General features: G+C 39.0%; 1 protein-coding gene across 35 annotated transcripts in view; it reads left to right on the forward strand.

The window, feature by feature from the left end:
* ANK3 (ankyrin 3) overlaps positions 1-19,506 on the forward strand; it is a 762,832-nt gene that overhangs the window by 734,424 nt on the left and 8,902 nt on the right. For 28 of the 35 annotated variants that reach the window (XM_073685429.1, XM_073685434.1, XM_073685432.1 and 25 more), the window contains 6 exons: positions 23-97; positions 324-455; positions 1,107-1,253; positions 9,097-9,763; positions 12,222-12,549; positions 19,069-19,197. In XM_073685429.1, coding sequence (XP_073541530.1) covers positions 23-97; positions 324-455; positions 1,107-1,253; positions 9,097-9,763; positions 12,222-12,549; positions 19,069-19,197 — 1,478 coding nt within the window. The remainder of the gene's footprint in view (positions 1-22; positions 98-323; positions 456-1,106; positions 1,254-9,096; positions 9,764-12,221; positions 12,550-19,068; positions 19,198-19,506) is intronic. The other 7 variants (XM_073685442.1, XM_073685445.1, XM_073685446.1 and 4 more) reach the window with 4 other exon arrangements.

Genomic DNA, 19,506 nt, shown 5'->3' on the forward strand with positions numbered 1-19,506 from the left:
ATTTTTGTTTTGTAAATTTCAGGTCCTCAGAGTCCATGCGAGCGGACGGACATAAGAATGGCCATAGTTGCTGATCATTTGGGACTTAGTTGGACAGGTACAACATTGCTCAAATTTAGCAATTCCACATGTGCAGGTTACAAATTCATTTACGTTCCTTGATTTAAATAAAAAAGTTAATTTAAAATCTATTATAGCATTCAAAAATTTAAATTTTCTGGAAAAATTCTGACATTGATTAATATTATACAACCTCTTTCACTTGCAATATCTTAGATCTTTATTGTTAAAATAATGTATATTTTGATATATTTACTTTTTAGAACTTGCAAGAGAACTGAACTTTTCCGTAGATGAAATTAATCAAATTCGGGTTGAGAATCCAAATTCGCTGACTACACAAAGCTTTATGTTGTTAAAGAAATGGGTTATCAGAGATGGCAAAAATGCAACAAGTGAGTACTGTAATGTTAATAAGAGTTTTGAGTTTTGTAGTTATATAAAGTTACACCCCACCCTTTGGCTATACAGTAATCAATGTTAAAGCTGACATTTTAAAATACTTAATACAGTTGTGTTTTATTTTCAATGTGTTCATGTGTAAACTGGATCAAAATCCCATTTTGATGAAGCTGTAAATCTTATTATATTGAAGTCTTGCATTTAGTAGTATGCACATATAAAAGTAAAAGTAGTTAATTCAAGAAAACTGATGCAGAGACTGTAAATGTACATTTTTTTTTCTTAAACACTAGACTTGCAAAACCTTTTGTGATTGGTACAATACATGTAAAGTGAGGCTTAGGTGTGCATGTTCAACCTCTGCTCCAGTCTATGACTATGGGATTACTGACGAAAGTCTAACACTATGGAGTAGGGGGTCAAACATATGATCCTCTGCTCCATTCAAGAGAGGTTCTGCAGAGTATGGTTCTTGGGTTTCAGAGCTTCGTTTTGGGGATTATTGAGGGTCCCAGCTCTCGGGATTGGGGATAATTAAGGGAACAGTCCCCTCATGTTTTATTTTAGCTAAATTATCAGTATAAAAAATGTTTTATTTCTTATCGCATAATTATTGTAAAATATATTTATTTGCTTTTTTTTAGCTGATGCCTTAACCAATGTCCTGACAAAAATCAACCGAATAGATATTGTAACATTGCTGGAGGGTCCAATTTTTGACTATGGAAATATTAGCGGCACTAGAAGTTTTGCAGATGACAACAATGTGTTTGGTGACCCCGCTGTTGATGGTAAAAGGAAATTGCGTATCTAAATTACAGATGCTTATACATGAAATGGAGACAACTTGGTTGTGGTCTTAAAGTGTTGTTGCAGTATTATGTTATAACATTGCAATGTGCTCTAAACCTAGTCCTGCATGTTAGGCATAGCATGTTTACAGACAGTTGATAATTTTCCTGAATGCGTTGGAAAAAATATAATAAACCATAGAGATCACAAGTTATACTAATACTAAGGCACTATAATGAAGATATCTTAATAATCTAAAGAAATAAAAAAATCATAGACATTTTTTTCACAAATAGTGGAATAAAGTCCCATATTTTGATAACCATGGTAACCCTAGATATTGAGCATGTAGCTGTGTACTGGGCAATATTGGTGAAGGGAGAATCAAACCTGCTTTCACATGGATAAACCTCTTAGTACCGCACATTTTTCAATTTCTAATATTATCTTCATAATATATTTACCCACATTTAGAATACAAAATTTGATCATTAACTCACCACAACCAAGACCACCAGTTTCACCCCTGAAATAACCACTTTGGGTATTATTTTGCTATTTCCCACCCCCTTTGATGCCTGGTTTGTGGGACTTTCTCAGAAAAATTGGAAGTTTTGGTAAGCATGTCAAAGGTAAATCTAGTGTCAGCCTAGCAAGAAGCAATTTTGATGCAGGAAGTCTACTCAATAAATCAAGATCACTTTATGCATAGTTCCTTTTTTCATAATTAAAATAAAAAGCTATTTCCTTGCTGAATTTAATTGATGTACGACACCATGAATAAGCTCTGGGAAGAGAAATTTGGTTATGGTGCTTTGAAAGTATTAGTAGTTTTAGGAGAAAATCTTGAGGTCTGTGTACACAGTTTAGGCATTTACGTTTTGTATTAAAGTGAATCTGTCACCACATTTGACCTATCTAAACTATTAATATGGGCATACAGGTTATAGATTGCTGAAAACAGTCCTAACTGTATGCCTCATTTCAGATGCCTTCTTGTGGATAAATCATCTTTTATCACTGTATGTAAATGGCCTCTTCCAGGCTCTGCCTGGAAGATACCTCTGCCTCCAGAGATTATTTTACATGAATGGGGAGTTACTAGTGTGTTATGTAATGGTTACCAGTGTAATGTGTAATGGTTACCAGTGTAATGTGTAATGGTTACCAGTGTGATGTGTAATGGCCGCTCTCAGCTCTCCTGATCTCACTGCAGAGCTGTGTGTGATTATCCCTGACACGTCTGTAGGCTCCTCTCAGCTTCAGCTTCCATCTCACAGGCAGACAAAGTTGTAATATTGTTGCAATTCAGCAGAGCTTAGAGAGACGCAAAAAATGTGTTCGCAAGAAGACAAAGTTCATTTCTCCTGTTTTGTGTTAGTTATTGTCTCACACTGGTAACTCCCCCTTCATGTAAAATAATCTCTGGAGGCGGAGTTATCTTCCTGTCAACATCTTCCCCAGAGCCTGGAAGAGTTCATTTACAGTGCATACGGAAAGTTTTCAGACCCCTTTAATTTTTTCACTCTTTGTTTCATTGCAGCCATTTGGTAAATTCTAAAAAGTTCATTTTTTTTCTCAATAAAGTACACTCTGCACCCCATCTTGACCGAAAAAAAAACAGAAATCTAGAAATTTTTGCAAATTTATCAAAAACAGAAAACTGAAATATCACATGGTCATAAGTATTCAGACCCTTTGCTCAGACACTCATATTTAAGTCACATGCTGTCTATTTCCTTGTGATCCTCCTTGAGATGGTTCTACTCCTTCATTGGAGTCCAGCTGTGTTTAATTAAACTGATAGGACTTGATTTGGAAAGGCACACACCTGTCTATATAAGACCTCACAACTCACAGTGCATGTCAGACCAAATGAGAATCATGAGCTCAAAGGAACTGCCCAAGGAGCTCAGAGACAGAATTGTGGCAAGGCACAGATCTGGCCAAGGTTACAAAATAATTTCTGCATTACTCAACGTTCCTAAGAGCACAGCGGCCTCCATAATCCTTAAATGGAAGAAGTTTGGGACCACCAGAAGTCTTCCTAGACCTGGCTGTCCAGCCAAACTGAGCAATCGTGGAGAAAAGCCTTGGTGAGAGAGGTAAAGAAGAACCCCAAGATCACTGTGGCTGAGCTCCAGAGATGCAGTAGGGAGATGGGAGAAAGTTCCACCAAGTCAACTATCACTGCAGCCCTTCACCAGTCGGGCCTTTAAGGCAGAATGGACCGACGGAAGCCTCTCCTCAGTGCAAGACATGAAAGCCGCATAGAGTTTGCTGAAAAACACATGAAGGACTCCCAGACTATGAGAAATAAGATTCTCTGGTCTGATGAGACGTAAATAGAACTTTTTGGTGATAATTCTAAGCGGTATGTGTGGAGAAAACCAGGCACTGCTCATCACCTGTCCAATACAATCCCAACAGTGAAACATGGTGGTGGCAGCATCATGCTATGGGGGTGTTTTTCAGCCGCAGGGACAAGACGACTGGTTGCAATTGAAGGAAACATGAATGTGGCCAAGTACAGAGATATCCTGGATGAAAACCTCTTTCAGAGTGCTCTGGACCTCAGACTTGGCCGAAGGTTCACCTTCCAACAAGACAATGACCCCAAGCGCACAGCTAAAATAACAAAAGAGTGGGTTCAAAACAACTCTGTGACCATTCTTGACTGGTCCAGCCAGAGCCCTGACCTAAATCCAATTGAGCATCTCTGGAGAGACCTGAAAATGGCTGTCCACCAACATTCACCATCCAACCTGACAGAACTGGAGAGGATCTGCAAGGAAGAATGGAAGAGGATCCCCAGATCCAGGTGTGAAAAACTTGTTGCATCATTCCCAAGAAGACTCATGGCTGTACTAGCTCAAAAGGGTGCTTCTACTCAATACCGAGCAAAGGGTCTTTATGCTTATGACCATATGATATTTCAGTTTTTCTTTTTTAATAAATTTGCAAAAATTTCTACATTTCTGTTTTTTTTCAGTCAAGATGGGGTGCAGAGTGTACTTTAATGAGAAAAAAATGAACTTTTTAGAATTTACCAAATGGCTGTAATGAAACAAAAAAATTTAAATTGGTCTGAATACTTTCCGTACCTACTGTACATGTTAAAACAAACATGGATTTCTCTGGAATAAGACATCAAATCGCAGATATCAAGTTATCACTTTATTCAGCTTCCTATGACCTACCTGCCCATATAGATGGCTTAGGATGGTTGATCCTACTGACAGATATATTTACTGATGTTAAAGGGAATCTAAGAATGTGTTTCTTTCAGCAAAAATAAATGTATCAACCTTTTTTATATTTTTTTCATTAAATCAGAATAGTAAGAATAAGTGTCTTTGTTGAAGCAAAAATTCTAAGGCATTACTGGTATCTGAAAAAAATTACACTGAATGCACAGTGAAAATAGTCCAGCTCCCTTTCCAGGCCATCAACTATTCAGAAAAATCAGCCATCCACCAGCTTCCCCGAAATATGCTTTATTGGTGATCATCAGCCATGTGTCTATGTTTTGATGACCAATAACTGGTATTTCGTGGATGCTGGTGGACGGCTTATTTTTCAGTTGAATCTGGTGACATACTCAACTTGCCAAATATGCTATTCAGATTACAAAAATCAAAATGGTGTACAAGGGAGAAAATGTACTTTAGAGTTGACGTTAAACTATTTTCTTTGGAAAAGCCTTTCCCCATGCCTCCCCCTATATGCTTTCTATTAAGCCTAGATGAAGGACGAAGTGAGGGCGAGGCTGACCCCAAAAATTTCAAATTGGTAGTAAAATTAATTAGCCATGACAATTAAAGATATAAACCATATTGGCGGATTATAGATAGGCTTTGTGCCCTACCTGAAGGACACTTCTGTAAGTTCATGACTAAATTAAAGGGGTTTTCCATTACTTTGATATTGATGACTTATCTGTAGGATAGGTCATCAATAAAGATGAGCAGATCGCTTCGAACAACCCCAGTCCACGGTCTAGGTCAGTACTCTCTGGCCGTGAACAGGAGCTGTGTGAATTTCCTGACCTTCCAGGATCCCGGGCTCATCTTATGATTTGCTGTGCTGGCGCTCCATCACCTATGAGCCGCACAGCGCTCAGATGACATCACACCAGGCCAGCGAATCAAACGCACAGAGGAATTTGGAAGGTCAGGAGACTCGTGCAGCTCCTGTCCACAGCCAAAGAGCACTGACCTGGATGGTGGACAGGGGTTGCGAAAAGCAAAACGCTCATCTCTAGTCTTCAATATCAGATCAGTGGATGTCTGAAATCCAGCAACTTCAACCCACCACCCGATTTCTAATCTACTGTTATTACCTCTGGCGGTGCCCGGATGTAAAGAGTGTATGGTGCAGGATATTAACGCTCTGTCTTACTGTTAGGGGCATCAGCCGGGTACTTCACATTAGTTCCTAATATTTGAATAGAAAGTAATCCACAGTGCCTAGGAGCGAACAATAAGCAGTGTATGGAGCGGTGGTGTTCTTGTTCGTATACTGTATACATCTGGCTGCTGGTAACAGCTGATCGGTGGGGTGCTGGGTGTCAGACCCCCACCAAACTGGTATTTATGACCTATCTTGTGTTTAGGTCATTAATATAATATTAGTGGCAAAACTTTTTAAGTATGTAATCTAATGTGATTTTTAACTGTGTTTCGTTGCACTCAATATCTGCCGATTTTTCATTTGGAAATTCTTGTCATAATGCTTCTTCTAAATGCATGCACGTGAAATGCTCTGCGCTCTTTGCTCTTTCATATCATCTTCTTATTTGACCAGCTTGAGTCTGCATCTGCAATTCTTAAAGATTGAGCAACACTGTTCCTGTCTCTCCTCTGAATCCTTTACACCTCATCAAGACCAGACTACAGACTACTGCTCTTTCAATATAAGCTAATTCATCTAGATTGAAGAATAATCAATTTGTTATTTCTTGAAAACTTAGATCTGTACACAGTGTTTCCTAAACTAAATTTAGTAGGAATCACATATCTAAGGAATACTTTCCATTATTATGATGACATATATTGCTTTATTGCAATATTGCTGTAATGCTCTTTACCATGAAATGGAAAATTGGTTTTATTGATTGAGTGCACAATGCGAGATATGATTTAAAGCAATCCTTCAATGCAAAAACAATACCTAATCTGGAGACTTTATAAGTGTCAGCAACATAACCTGAAGTGGATAACACATTACAAGTGTCATAGCCATCCAACAGTTCATATTTCTTTTTCCAGTTGTTGACTCACAATTATTTTCATTGCTCCATATTTTTTACATTTTCTGCTGTAAAGTTGCTCAATGAGCATTTGTCACTATTTGTAAGTTAGAATTAATATTACTGTAATGTATCTTTAAAGATTTCAGTTAAAGAGGTTTTCCCTCCAACAAAGTTCATGGTAATCAATAGATCTTGCAATAATAATAAGTTCCACAACTGCATGTGGTTAAATAAAATGTTCCTGTGCTGAGATAATCTTATAAATGTGCCCCTGCTGTGTACTGTGTAATGGCTGTGTCTGACCATGCAGGAACATGGTCTGATCATACCACAGCTCCTGGGCAGGGGAGGAAGCAAAAGAGTATACAGACATTACATCACAGGATCGCAAATAATTATTTCTTTGAGGTAAAAGATTTTTTAAAAACAGGCAGGAAAATGCTTTACCTCACAAAGAATCAGCTGTGATCCTGTGCTGTCCTGTCTGTATACTCTTTTGCTTCTTCCCCTGCCCAGGAGCTGTGGTATGATCAGACCATGTTCCTGTACGGTCAGACACAGCCATTACACAGTACACAGCAGGGGCACATGTATAAGATTATCTCAGCACAGGAACATATTTTTTAAACACATCCAATTGTGGAAGTTATTATTATTCAAGGATATATTGATTAAAATCAACTCTAAAATTAACTTTGTTCTTGGGAAAACCCTTTTATATGATAGATCTTATTTTTTTAGTAAATTGTGAACAAATTTATAAAATAGTTGGACAGGGGTTAAATTGTACCTCCAATGATCCATTTACAAAAGAGAAATGAAGAAGAAAGATGGTTGAATAACTGAAGCCCTTTACATCCCCCATTTTAATGTGAGCTGAAGACTCAGCTAAAATATAACTAAGATAACTTGGATATCTTACATAAAGCCCCCCATACACATTAGACTAACGTCAGCCTGAACCCTGTGATATTGACAGATCCAGCCGACACTCTAATGGGGGTGCCGACCAACTGATCATTTTTAGGGAGATGACGATTGGGCATGTCCGATTTTGGACTGCTGATTACTTTGATCTCTCGAAGATAAGCTCCAGTGTATAAGAGAGCTGGGTAAAAGAAGTGTAATGTGTATGGCGGACTTAAACTGAACATTAAAATCTGTGCGTGCAGACAAAACTTGCTAATAAATTCATGTGATTACAGCAGCCTCTGCACCAATTTCTGCTGTGAGTAGAATTCTCATATTTGAAGTCTTCTTTGATATGATGAAATATATTGCTTTATTACATTTACCATATTTATTTATTTTACTCATTTATATAGCGCCACTAATTTATGCGCTTTTGCAGACATTATCATCACTGTCTCCAATGGGGCTCACTATCTAAATCATCCCTACGCGTCTGTCTTTGAAGTGTGGGATGAAACCGGAGAACCCGGAGGAAACCCGCGCAAACATACAAGCATACAAACTCCTTGCAGATGTTGTCCTTGGTGGGATTTGAACCCAGGACTCCAGCGCTGCAATATAACAGTGCTAACCACTGAGCCACCGTGTTGCTAAAATATAGTAATATTTTAACCATTGGAAACAACTAACAGTACAAAAGAGGCGAAGGATGAGTGGCTTAATATGACTTAATGTGATTTAGTAGGTTTGTAGATATAGTGACCAATGATTGGGCTGCAGCTTCACTGTATTCGCAGACCATAATCATTTCTGGCTAGTATATTTGGAAAAGCGAGAGATCAGCCGCACAAATGGCTGTGCTTTTAAGGCATGGGCTTCACAAATGTCATGAGTACCTAGTAGTACTGCAAATCTTTCATTTTTTTCATTGGAGGTACACTTTAATGAATGTTCATTAAAGTTTATATTGTTCATTACATTTAGAACACATAGATAATTTCAAGACAATCCAAAAAAATAAATAAATAAACCGTTCCACAAAAATAAATATTCTAAAAAGATTTGGCAAAAGGATACTATGAGTTGCCGCCTGGTGACAGATGTTCTCTTAAAGCTTTATTTTGAATATATTTTGCTTCCATCTTACTGTCTATCCATTGTGTAACATGACTGCGATCATTATAAATGTATATATGTGCTTCATCGCTTACTATTTCTTTTTCTTTTCTCAGTGTTTCTGATCTTACCCATGAGCACGAATTCTCTTCACTCTCCGAGATCATCTTTCACATCACACTCTACTCATCCACTTATTCTTACTATACCTGAAATATTCTTATAGACGACCTCTCCTGTACCACTTCTTCCCTTTAGATTTAGCTTCAAAATGCTCTATTGCCTTTTATACCAGTTTGGAAAATTCAGTTTCCAGATGCACTGGTCTATTCAACTAAAAATGGGGGAAAAAATGAATATAATTGCATAAGAACCTAAATGTGTGGGAAGATGTCTGCAAACTAATGTTATCATTCTACATCACAACCTTTTTCATTTTAATGTAACATTGTGCATTTCATTTGTTCAATCCCCCTATCATATCAGCATGCTTTGTATTGTAATTTATTTTTGTTGTTTCATAAACCATTTCATTCAGGTCAGTGTACTGTTTTCCTCAGGTTATCCTACCATTCAAGTGGAACTGGAAACTCCCACTGGTTTACGTTACACGCCTTCTACCCCCCTCCACCAGGATGATTTCTTTAGCGATAATTCTAGTGTAGATTCACCCCTTAGAACTCCTAGTAGACTAAGTGATGTGTTAGTAACCCAACAGGGAAATGGAGACCTTTCAGCTGCACCACCAGTGGTGGTAGCAGAAGACACATCTCTTGATGACAGCAGACCAGACTATCTAATTCACAGTCATGATGCTTTTTATGAAATACCTATTCATCGGGTGAAATTTGAAGATGTTAAGTTGTATGACGAACCCCAAAATGAGGGTAGCTACATTGAAGTTGAGAAGTCTGTTCAATACAAAGAGCAAAAACTGATTGAAAGAGCAGAAGAGGCTGACCAGCTTAAGAGCAACACATCTGGTCCTGAAGAGGAGATCACTGAAGAAAGGCTTAAATTACTGTTTAAGCATCTTCATCTTGAAGAGATTGAATCAGAGGAGATGACTGAGGAGAAAGTTCAGGCCATCCTCAAAAATGTTCAACAAGCCGAACAAGAGATGTCTTCAATTGCAGGTTGGCACACAGAAGCATCAAGCGTTCATGTGGATCAGTCTACACCTGAGCGGAAACTCAGTAGTGAACTGTTAGAGCGATTGGATGACAGGTATGACCCAACTTGCCTCTAGTAAATAAAAAAAGGATTCTTAGAAAATATATTTTTCTTAGTACATTGTGCGATTTATTGAAAGAATAATGATGTTTGAACTACAAACATACTTAATATCTCTCCCAGTGTTACAGACAAAGCCTCCCTCCATTCACTTTAAAAAGCTGCCATTCAGCCGACAGCTATTTCCTCCAACTATCTCATACACTGGAGTGCTCAGCTCACCGAGAGCTCCTGTGTTCTCTATGAGAGAGACACTGCCAGACATCTATGATGGCAGATTATATCTTAAAGAACTAAAGAATTTGCAGTCCGACATTGAACATACAGGATCCTTCTGTCCCTTGACATCATGTGTTGGGTGACAGAAAGCCCCCCATACACTTGTCAGTTGAACAGGTTGATATCGGCAGGTTCAGCTGGCTTTAGTCGGATGTGTATGGGGGCCTTTACTGTTTTCAGACCAGGTTCAGTGTGACCACCTTTTGTCAAATTAGCCCAACTGCCCATTTAAATGGTCCAATAATCAGTAAAGGAGTGTTACTTGTCATCAGCTCATGTAAAGCCAATATTCAGCCAACGAATGTAGAAAATGTTTTCTTTTGTCCATTGATTAGATTGTATATGAGGCCATGAAAAATATAATTGTCGGCAGCACATTGCCCCATATAAACAGGGGATATTGTTCTGTCCCCATACAGTTTGCATCGGGCCATGTGAATAGTCCACTAATATAGTGTATAGCCAATCAGCGCTTGCTTATTTGCAGAAATCTGCCCTTCTAAATAAAACTAGAAGGGATGTTATCATCAGAAAATGACCCATTGCTTATATAAGGCTTTTCTGTTACATGTATGACGTATAGGTCGTGTCCTTCCCTTTGATGCGGGCTCCAGCGCTGAGCCTGCATCTTTCCCTGCACATGACAGCTGATTTGATCAGCTGTCATGTGCCCCTAACAGCCGCGGGTGGAATCGCAATCAACCCGCAACTGTTAACATGTTAAATGCCGCTGTCAATCTCTGACAGCGGCATTTAACTTGCAGAAACCAGATGCACGTCACAAATCCCGCCCATCGCCGCCCCTGTCACATGACCGCGGGGCTCCCATGGGTTGACATGATAGTCGGAGGTCTGCATTCATAGGAGATGATTATTTCTGCTACATATGGCAGTGCTGAAGCCCTGCTATGTGTAGCACAGGCGATTGGATGATCGCAGCTTCAAGTCTCCTAAGGGAAAAAAGTAAAAGGTAGAAAAAAAAAAGTTCAAATCACACTCAGTTCAAAATAAAACAATAACAAATATACATATTTGGTATCACTGTGTTCACAAATGTGTGATCTATGAAAATATAAAAACATTTAATCCTATTTGTAAACAATGTAATGAGAAAAAAAAATTGTTTTTTTTGTCGCCACAACATTGCAATAAAATGCAATAACAGGCGATGAAAAAAACGTATCTACCCCAATAGTATCTGTCAGGGAAATATGGATCGTGTGCTCGCGATTCTGGACGAAATACTGACAGTATCAATAAAAACATCAGCTCGGCGCGCAAAAAATAAGCTCTCACCCAGCCCCCGAAAAATGGAGATGCTACGGGTCTCGGAAAATGGCGCCTTTTTTTTATTTGCAAAGTTTTTTTTTTTTTTTCACCACTTAAATAAAAAAGAACATATACATGTTTGGTATCTACAAACGCATAGTGACCTGGAAAATCATAATGTCAAGTCACTTTTAGCATTTAGTGGACATGGTAAAACAAAAAAAAAAAAAACTTTGCGGAATTGCACTTTTTTTGAAATTACACAGCACTTGGAATTTTTTCCCCCATTTTCCAGTACATTATATGGTAGAATCAATGGTGTCTTTCAAAAGTACAACTTGTCACACAAAAAATAAGCCATATTGACAGAAAAAATAAAAAAGTTATGGCTCTGGGATAAAGGGGAGCAAAAAACAAAAGCGCAAAAACGGAAAATGGCCCCGGGGTGAATATGCTTGAATCCACTTTTTCATGCATTTGCATATTTTGAAATAACAGATAAAAGTTGTATTCCACTCTTAAACATTTATTGCTCATACATAGAATAGGTGATAAATGTGTGATTGGTAAGGGTTGGACTGATGAAACCCTTGAAATTGCTAGGGTACATCTTAGTTGACAAGAATGACATACTGTCCGGACATGCACATTGCTGCTCTGTACATCCAATTTGAAAGGTACAGAAAAAGCTGAATCAGAGTGGACATAGGGGACTGAGGTTTCCATTCAACCAATGGCTACAATACCACTGTAATATAAAAATTTGCTAAACTTCTACAAAAGTTTTAGAGTTTTCTATCAAAGATCGATGTAAAGAATAAAAATTTATCATGAGGTTTGTTTTTGTGTATTTAGATTGTGCGAAGTATTGCCTAATATATATCTTTAATTTATGATTTTGTAGCCATGAGTCAATTACCTCATATCTCAAGGGAGAAGTAGGAAGGCTGGGATCTAATGTAAGTCCTTCTGAGTCATTACCAGAAGGTAAGACAAGTTCCAGTGCTCCGGATAAAGAACCTGTAAAACTGAACGAAAAACAGAAACCAAAAACACTCCAAGGCAAAGTGGAACAAACAACACTATCGACGGTACATCAAAAATCAGAGACGACAAGCAAGATAGTAATAGAGCACAAGAGCTCATTACCTATTAGTGCAAAACGGACTGGCTTGGAAGAAGGAAAATCCAGGCCTTCAGCCCATGTAGAAGAAGGAACATCTTCTGAAAAGGTACAGTTCAGTTTTGTTGCTCCATACCTATAATGCACAGGGACATTTTGTACCTGAGGAAATGGTTATAGGTATGCCTACATATTTATTATTTTGTTTAAAAAAGAGTAGTGTAGAATTTCTCACAACACAAAACTTTCATACAGTCTTTATCCCAGTTTATGCTTAGGTCATCAGCTGGTAAACAGTCCTGAGCGCAAGTCCTATCAAAGAGTTATTCCAACCCCGTTTAACAAATGGCCTAGATTGGTACAGATCTGTCCACTCTAACATTTCTTCAATTTGGTTAAAGGGCTTGTCCACTATTAGGACAACCTCTTCTCAATCTGAGCGTTTTGCCCCGATAAAATAAAAAAGCTTCTACTCACCTCCGCTGCCGGCGCCATTCCATCAGTATCTGCACTCGCATTCCCGAGACTCACGTGAGGTTGTTATGACACGTGAGCCTGGCGGCCAATCGGCGCTGGTGTCACTATCCCCACCTTCAGACATATAAGTAATTAACCGTAAGTGGGAACTGAGGCTGGCCGTTTAATAGCTGTTAATTACTTATACGTCTGAAGGCAGAGACATTGACGCCATCGCTGATTGGGCCGTGGGGTACTCGGCAGCCGGGCCTCTGGCTGCTTTCTGGGGATATCACGGTGGCTGGCCTTGTCCGTGACCCAGGGCGGTCAGTGAAAAGGGGAACTTCTATTATATGGGGTTTTTGGGATTATTCATGACGCCACCTGTGGTGTCTGGTGAGGATCACCAGCGCTGCAGCAGTCCTCTGAGGCAGATAGTAGGGCAGCTTGTGATGGAATGGCTCCCCACATGTGGAGCGGGCTTCAGGACAGCGTGGGGTGTACTGGATGGCGGTGCAGGGGAGAGACGGCAGGACTGTCCCGGAGGAAGGACGGACACTCACACAGGGGTAAGCTTCAGTACATTTACTGGTTATGCTGCAGGCACGGTCCAGGGTACTCCAGGTGAAGGGCGCACTTCTGGACTCTCCCCAGTGAGCGGGTATAGGGCCTCCTGATCTGTTAGTTATTTCTCTAAGCTTCTGGCCTGCCTGGAGCTAGGCCTAGCTTGATTACTGTCTCTCTCTGCACCTGCTGACCTGGTGGTAGGGCCTTCTCTTTGGAGATCACTCTCCCTGGACTCTGGGACCTCTGTGACTTTTAGCCCTGGTACTGCAATCAGCATTTGGTGAACCTGGGACCTGTAGTTCTCCAGGGGTTCCGGTGGTTCCTACTGGGTATAAGGAGTCCCTGTAGGCGCGGACCCGGTGTCCGGTATATAAATCGGGGTGAGCTTACTATGCTCCTCTGCCCCCTTAGCTCCACTCTCCTTTTCCTCTCGCCGTCGACCACACTCAGGGCCCTCACTACTTGGCAGCTGGCGTGCTGCATCTTCACCGCTCTCTGAGCATCGGCACGCTCTCTGCTCACTCTGAGCTGACTGCTTCTCACAGACTCATCTGACTGACTTCTGACTGTGCTACGTAGCTCCACCTTCAATATATATGTCCCTAATGGGCTCCCTCTGCTGGTCTGAGGTGGTAGGTGGAGGTGTATGAATATAGTGAGGACCTCTTGTGGAGAAGTCCATCCATGCACCCTTCTGGGTTCTGTGGCACCAATGTGCAGCAGGGCGCCACAATAAGAACCTACCGCGGCCCGGGAACGCAAGTACCAACACCTCTGGAACGGCGCCGGCATCGGAGGTGAGTATAAGCATTTTTATTTTAATGGGGCCAAACATGGGGAATGAGAAGGGGTTGTGCTATTAGTAGACAATTCTTTTACGTAATCCAATTTCTCACTAAACAAATTCAATACAATTTCCTGAAATGCAAGCAAAAACATTGACTGGAAGCAAACTCGTGTTTTTTAAGAAATCTCAAAAATATATATGGATCGTGGGAAGTTTCGTGCCAAAAATGATTTTTTTAAATCTTCAAAACATACTTTTATACAGCAAAAGTCTTTAAAAAAATCTATATAAATTTACTATCATTGTAATTGTAATCACACCAATTTATACAATAAAGCTAACATGATAGTGATTTCACGATAGTGAAATTACCTTTTGTATTCTTTATGCCCGTTCTTAAAAAGAAAAAAAAAAAAAAAGTAAGAAATTATACAGTATGTCCACTTGTAGTACTGGTTGTCCAGCACACTTCCAAAATGATTAATGGTGTGAAAAATCTTTATTCCATAAGGCAGCGGTGGACATACCGTTGGTGCAGTGGCCCATAGGTAAGGGGTCAACATCCAGCTCCAAAAGCTGGTGGCATTTTGCATTACGATGAATTATTGGCCTGCCAAGGGCCCTTTTACTGTTCTTGCACAGGGGCCCTCTTCTGACTGTGTCTGCCAGTGTAATAACGTTATCTACTTCTGACCATCCACAAAACAAAAATACTGTATTAATTAGAGATGTGTAGATCGATCCACGGAGGATCGAGTTCGAGTGGAATTTTCTGAAATTGTCCATTCCAAGCTTTATCACTTTGAGAATCAATTTGCAAAAACAAAAGTTGCCCGGCACCATTTCTCACACTGGTAAAGCATTAGTGAGCGGGCTTGCCCATAATGCCCAGCAGCTGTGACATCATATCCTCGGGTGCAGGACTGGTAGTATGTACAACAGAGATGGATTCTGTCTTCAGAGTAGATAGATCATATTGAAATGAAATGTCTCTCTCTCTCTCTTCTCTTTCCGTCTGCCCACGCGCAATTTCTTTTCAGTACTGAAATCCACGCAATTTTCTTCACCGTTAAACAACTTTTTAGGCTAAATTTGGCAAAGCCGGCAAATTCGAATTTCAAAAGATTCATTCTCTCTTAATATGTTCAAATGCTCCCCAAAGGTCTTATGGGGGAATAGTGTGTACAATAAATGAAAAAATAAATGAATAAAAAAAACAAGAAAAAAATAAACAAAACAAAACTGAAAAAAAAAAGAAACACTGCCAGTCCCCCTACCCATAAAAAAATGTACAATATATAAAAACAATTTTAATGGAAAGGGGAAGACAATTGAAGATATTTGTTGGTCCCTTGTGGTCGGAAATGAAAAAATTTAAAACTAGACATGTATTTCTTGTTTTTCTTTAAACTTTTCTCCAATATCGGCAAAGGAAAGAAAAAGGAATATAAGGGTATGTTCACATAACGTTTTTGCGGTGTTTTTTTTTTTGGGGGGGGGGGTTGCAGCTTTTTTTATGCAAATAAGAAGCTGAATTTTACAGTACCAGCAAAAACCTTGTTTTTTTTGTTTTCCTGACTGAATTTGAGAACTGCAGCATTTTTTTAAATCTGTAGCATATCAATTCTTTACGCATTTTTGCAGCATTTTTTCACCCAGCAATGACAAAGTGCAAAAATGCTGCATTTGTTTTGCTACATTTTTGGGGAATAAATTGAGCTTTATTAAACATGTACTGGAGACAAAAACATGTTACTCACACCAAAATAAATGTTGGAAAAACATTGCAGGAAAAAAAATAAAAATGCGTTCTTGAGTTTTTACTGCCAAGAGCGTTTTGGCTTCAGAAAAAAATGGCAACAAAAACGCATACCCTAAAAATGACAAGAAAATTAAGCCCCATGTGTCATGAAAAAAAGAGGCAAGAATTATTAGAAAATCCGAACAAGAAAATTTTGCAAAGCCATTAGAAGCACGAGTTCGATATAACCCAAAAATGTGCCAAGTCTGAAAGGGAGCAAAATTATAAAATCCATAGTACATGAGACTATATCCTTGAGGTTTACTAGGTAAACCCTAGTCTTGGGCTTTTAGTCATGACTAGAGATGAGCATATATATATTTGAGTGGAATTTAATTTTACTCGAATTTTACAAAAATCTGCATTCCCCAAAGTGCTCAATTTTTTTTACAATTTTCTACTGCGTGGATTCAGCAATTTTCTGAACCGTAAAGGGCCATCCACAGGTAGCAAAATAAAAAAAATCCCTACACTCATCTTACCAATCACCTCTCTGGTCCCTCTGTGCCTTACCATCACCCATCTGGTCCTTGCCGCATCTTCTTATCCGAGGCCTGAAATTGCATGCCCGTGCAAAGTCACAGCACACCTCAGGTCATGACCTTTCGCACGCTTGCACAGAACCCTCCCAGACCTCATCAGAGCTGGAATTCCCAGCTCAGTGTGAGAGGTCCAGGGATTCAGCGCTAATGCCAGGGATCAGAAGATGTGACGAGGACTGGATGGGTGATGGTGAGGAGCTAAGGGGCTAGAGAGGTGAGCGGTGAGGTGAGTATAAGGTTTCTCTCTATATTTTACATATGATGTGTATTATTCTCTGGGGTGTGAAAAGACCCCAGAGCATATTAAGAGACATTAGATTTGTGGAGAATTAATTCTCTTTCAATAACATTTGTCGGGGAAAAACGCGCAAACAAACCTATTTTAAATTTTGGCTCATCTGTAGTCATGACTAATTCTTGCTCATTATGACTAAGCCTAAACTAGAAACACTTGAAATGTGTAAACCTTGAGGATACAGTGTGATGTACTTTTGGAATGAAGATTTTTCATTTTGGAAATTTGCTGGATTACCAATACTACACTTGGACTACACGTGGCTAACACTCCAAGCACTGCCTGCCAATTCAGAACTGTGGTTTCATGAAAAGGATACTGGGTGAGCTGAAGCCATTTTCTTTTCCAATAAATAATATATAACTATGGTGCCATAAAAGTAAAACTAATCTTGCAAGAAAGCAAGCCTTCATACAGCTTTGTCGCTGGGTAAAACCTACAACCTTCAGAATGTGTTCATGAAAAAATGAAAAAGATTGATTGGTCTTGACGGACCAAAACAGGCAAGTCGGTAAGAGGTTAATTTAGCTATATATTTCCTCCATCATAGTGCTTGAAACTAGAAGAAATGTCCAAATAAGAGCTGCTGCTAAGAATACACAGTTCTAAGTCACAGTGGGTCAAGCTGACGATTACTTTTCCACTTGATGTTCAATCAAAATGGCTCCTACTGAGCAAATTGGATACTGCAAATGGATTGAGATCTATTGCACTTGCCTGATCTTAAAAAATAATCTCCCCCATATTTGACTATAAACATCTTCTATATAATAGACCAGTTTGTACCTTCTATAATGGGCAGTTAGCTAATAAAATCTTGCTGTGCAAGGCCTCTTATCACTGTAAGAATATGTGCACACAAGGTCTTCTAGGCGCCGGCGTACCCGTAGGGTTTCTGAAACACAAGGTGCTTCAGGATAACGCTGGCGGTGTTTTTCTTGAAGCATCATCCTTTGCGTCCTCCTGGTTGTTTTATCATTGGCTTTGCCACCAATGACTTTTTTTCTTTAAATTCTGTAGATACACTACTGAGCGGCTTCCAAAGAGAAGCCATCTGAAGAATAGTAAGGTCACTTCTTTAACTGCTTTTTAGCTTTTGAAACCGTAAGCAGTTCAAATAAGTTCAAAAAGACGGCACATATGAACAGAAAGTTGTTTTAACATTGCAGTGCATGTGTTCATTGTTTTTGCTATTTTTTACTGCTTTTTCAGACTGGTTCCAGACAAAATACGCATGTAAAAGATGTTGTGTACACAGACCTTAAAGAGTAACAGTCATTTTAATTTCTATGTCATAAAATAATAGTACGTAATGATGTGGAAACCTCTGTAGAAAGTTTTAGGAGAAACTCAAAGGGTTTCACACGTTTGCCAGTTTTGATCAAATCAGGGAGTCGATCGATCGGAGACAAGAGAACACACAACCAATTCTGTCTGTGTCCCAGACTCGTCTGCTCTCAGATGCCTGGCCACATATCTTTATTATAAGGAAAGAGATAAGGAAAGTGGGAATGGCTTACATTTCATTACCTAAAAAGGAATATTTAAGTTTGAAAAAACAAAGTCGTAAATTATGTCAAAATTCCTTACAAACTGGCTATATCTAGTTGTACTATACTTTCAGAACAAAGGAAGGCTTTAATGCAAAGGCTGCTCTATATCAGAGACAACACCCTTCTTTTATGAATAACACTTATAAAGCTAATATTAAAATACAAAATTATCAAAGATATATGAATTGTCTAAATAATGAAGCAAAAGTATAAGTATTTACCGTAACAATATGAAAATAAATAACTTTGTAATAGATCTTATCATATAAATCTGCTTCTTTCTCTGTCAAAATTGGTCAGTCATTATCAAAATTCTCAATTCTCAGGTCAAATCTGTATTCAGTGACATTCCCATTACGGTTACTCTTTAAATGAGGTTTTACCTGTGTGTAACAAACAGATGTTGGTTAGTCCAAGTGTAGAAGAAGTTATAGGTTCTGGGTTTTGGGTTGTATCAAGTTTCTCTTGAAAACTGTTCACACACATAGCATCTCGTAAACCTCGAGAAGCATCCTCAACACCTCAACTACTAATCTCTAAAGAAAAGCAATGATGTCAGTGATCTCTCGAAAGACTCAGATGTCAATTTCTGGCTACGTAGATAAAAATATTTCTTTTTCTTTTAAGTTTTCTGGTAAAACATGCCTAAAATGCATTTATCAGGATTCTAGTGGCAGTGAATATGAAAGTGAGTCAAGCTCAGATGAGGAACGAAGAATCACTACAAAAATTACTCGGCGACGGCTGATTTATAAGGTACCGAGTGCAGCTGACTCCTGGGCCCGGCTGTAGCATGAGTTTTTGCCTCCGATACCTTGGATGTTTGCTCTTTACAGTTTTCTTACAAGCATGTTGTAATAATAACCTTGTGTTACCTTAGCCCCTGACAAACCTCACTGTGCATACATCATTGTCCAAGCTACCTGGTGGTGATATATGCAGATTATTATTTTTTATTTTGAATTTTCTGCTCCATTTTATAACGGTCAATATATAAATCAGTAGAAGTATTTGTAATCATCATATGAGACCTTCATAATCAATATATTAAAATGTCATTGTGCA

This window comes from Phyllobates terribilis, unplaced genomic scaffold, assembly GCF_046119375.1.
Source record: "Phyllobates terribilis strain yellow unplaced genomic scaffold, ASM4611937v1 Scaffold_5__5_contigs__length_657084704, whole genome shotgun sequence".
In the NCBI taxonomy this organism is placed as follows: domain Eukaryota; kingdom Metazoa; phylum Chordata; class Amphibia; order Anura; family Dendrobatidae; genus Phyllobates; species Phyllobates terribilis.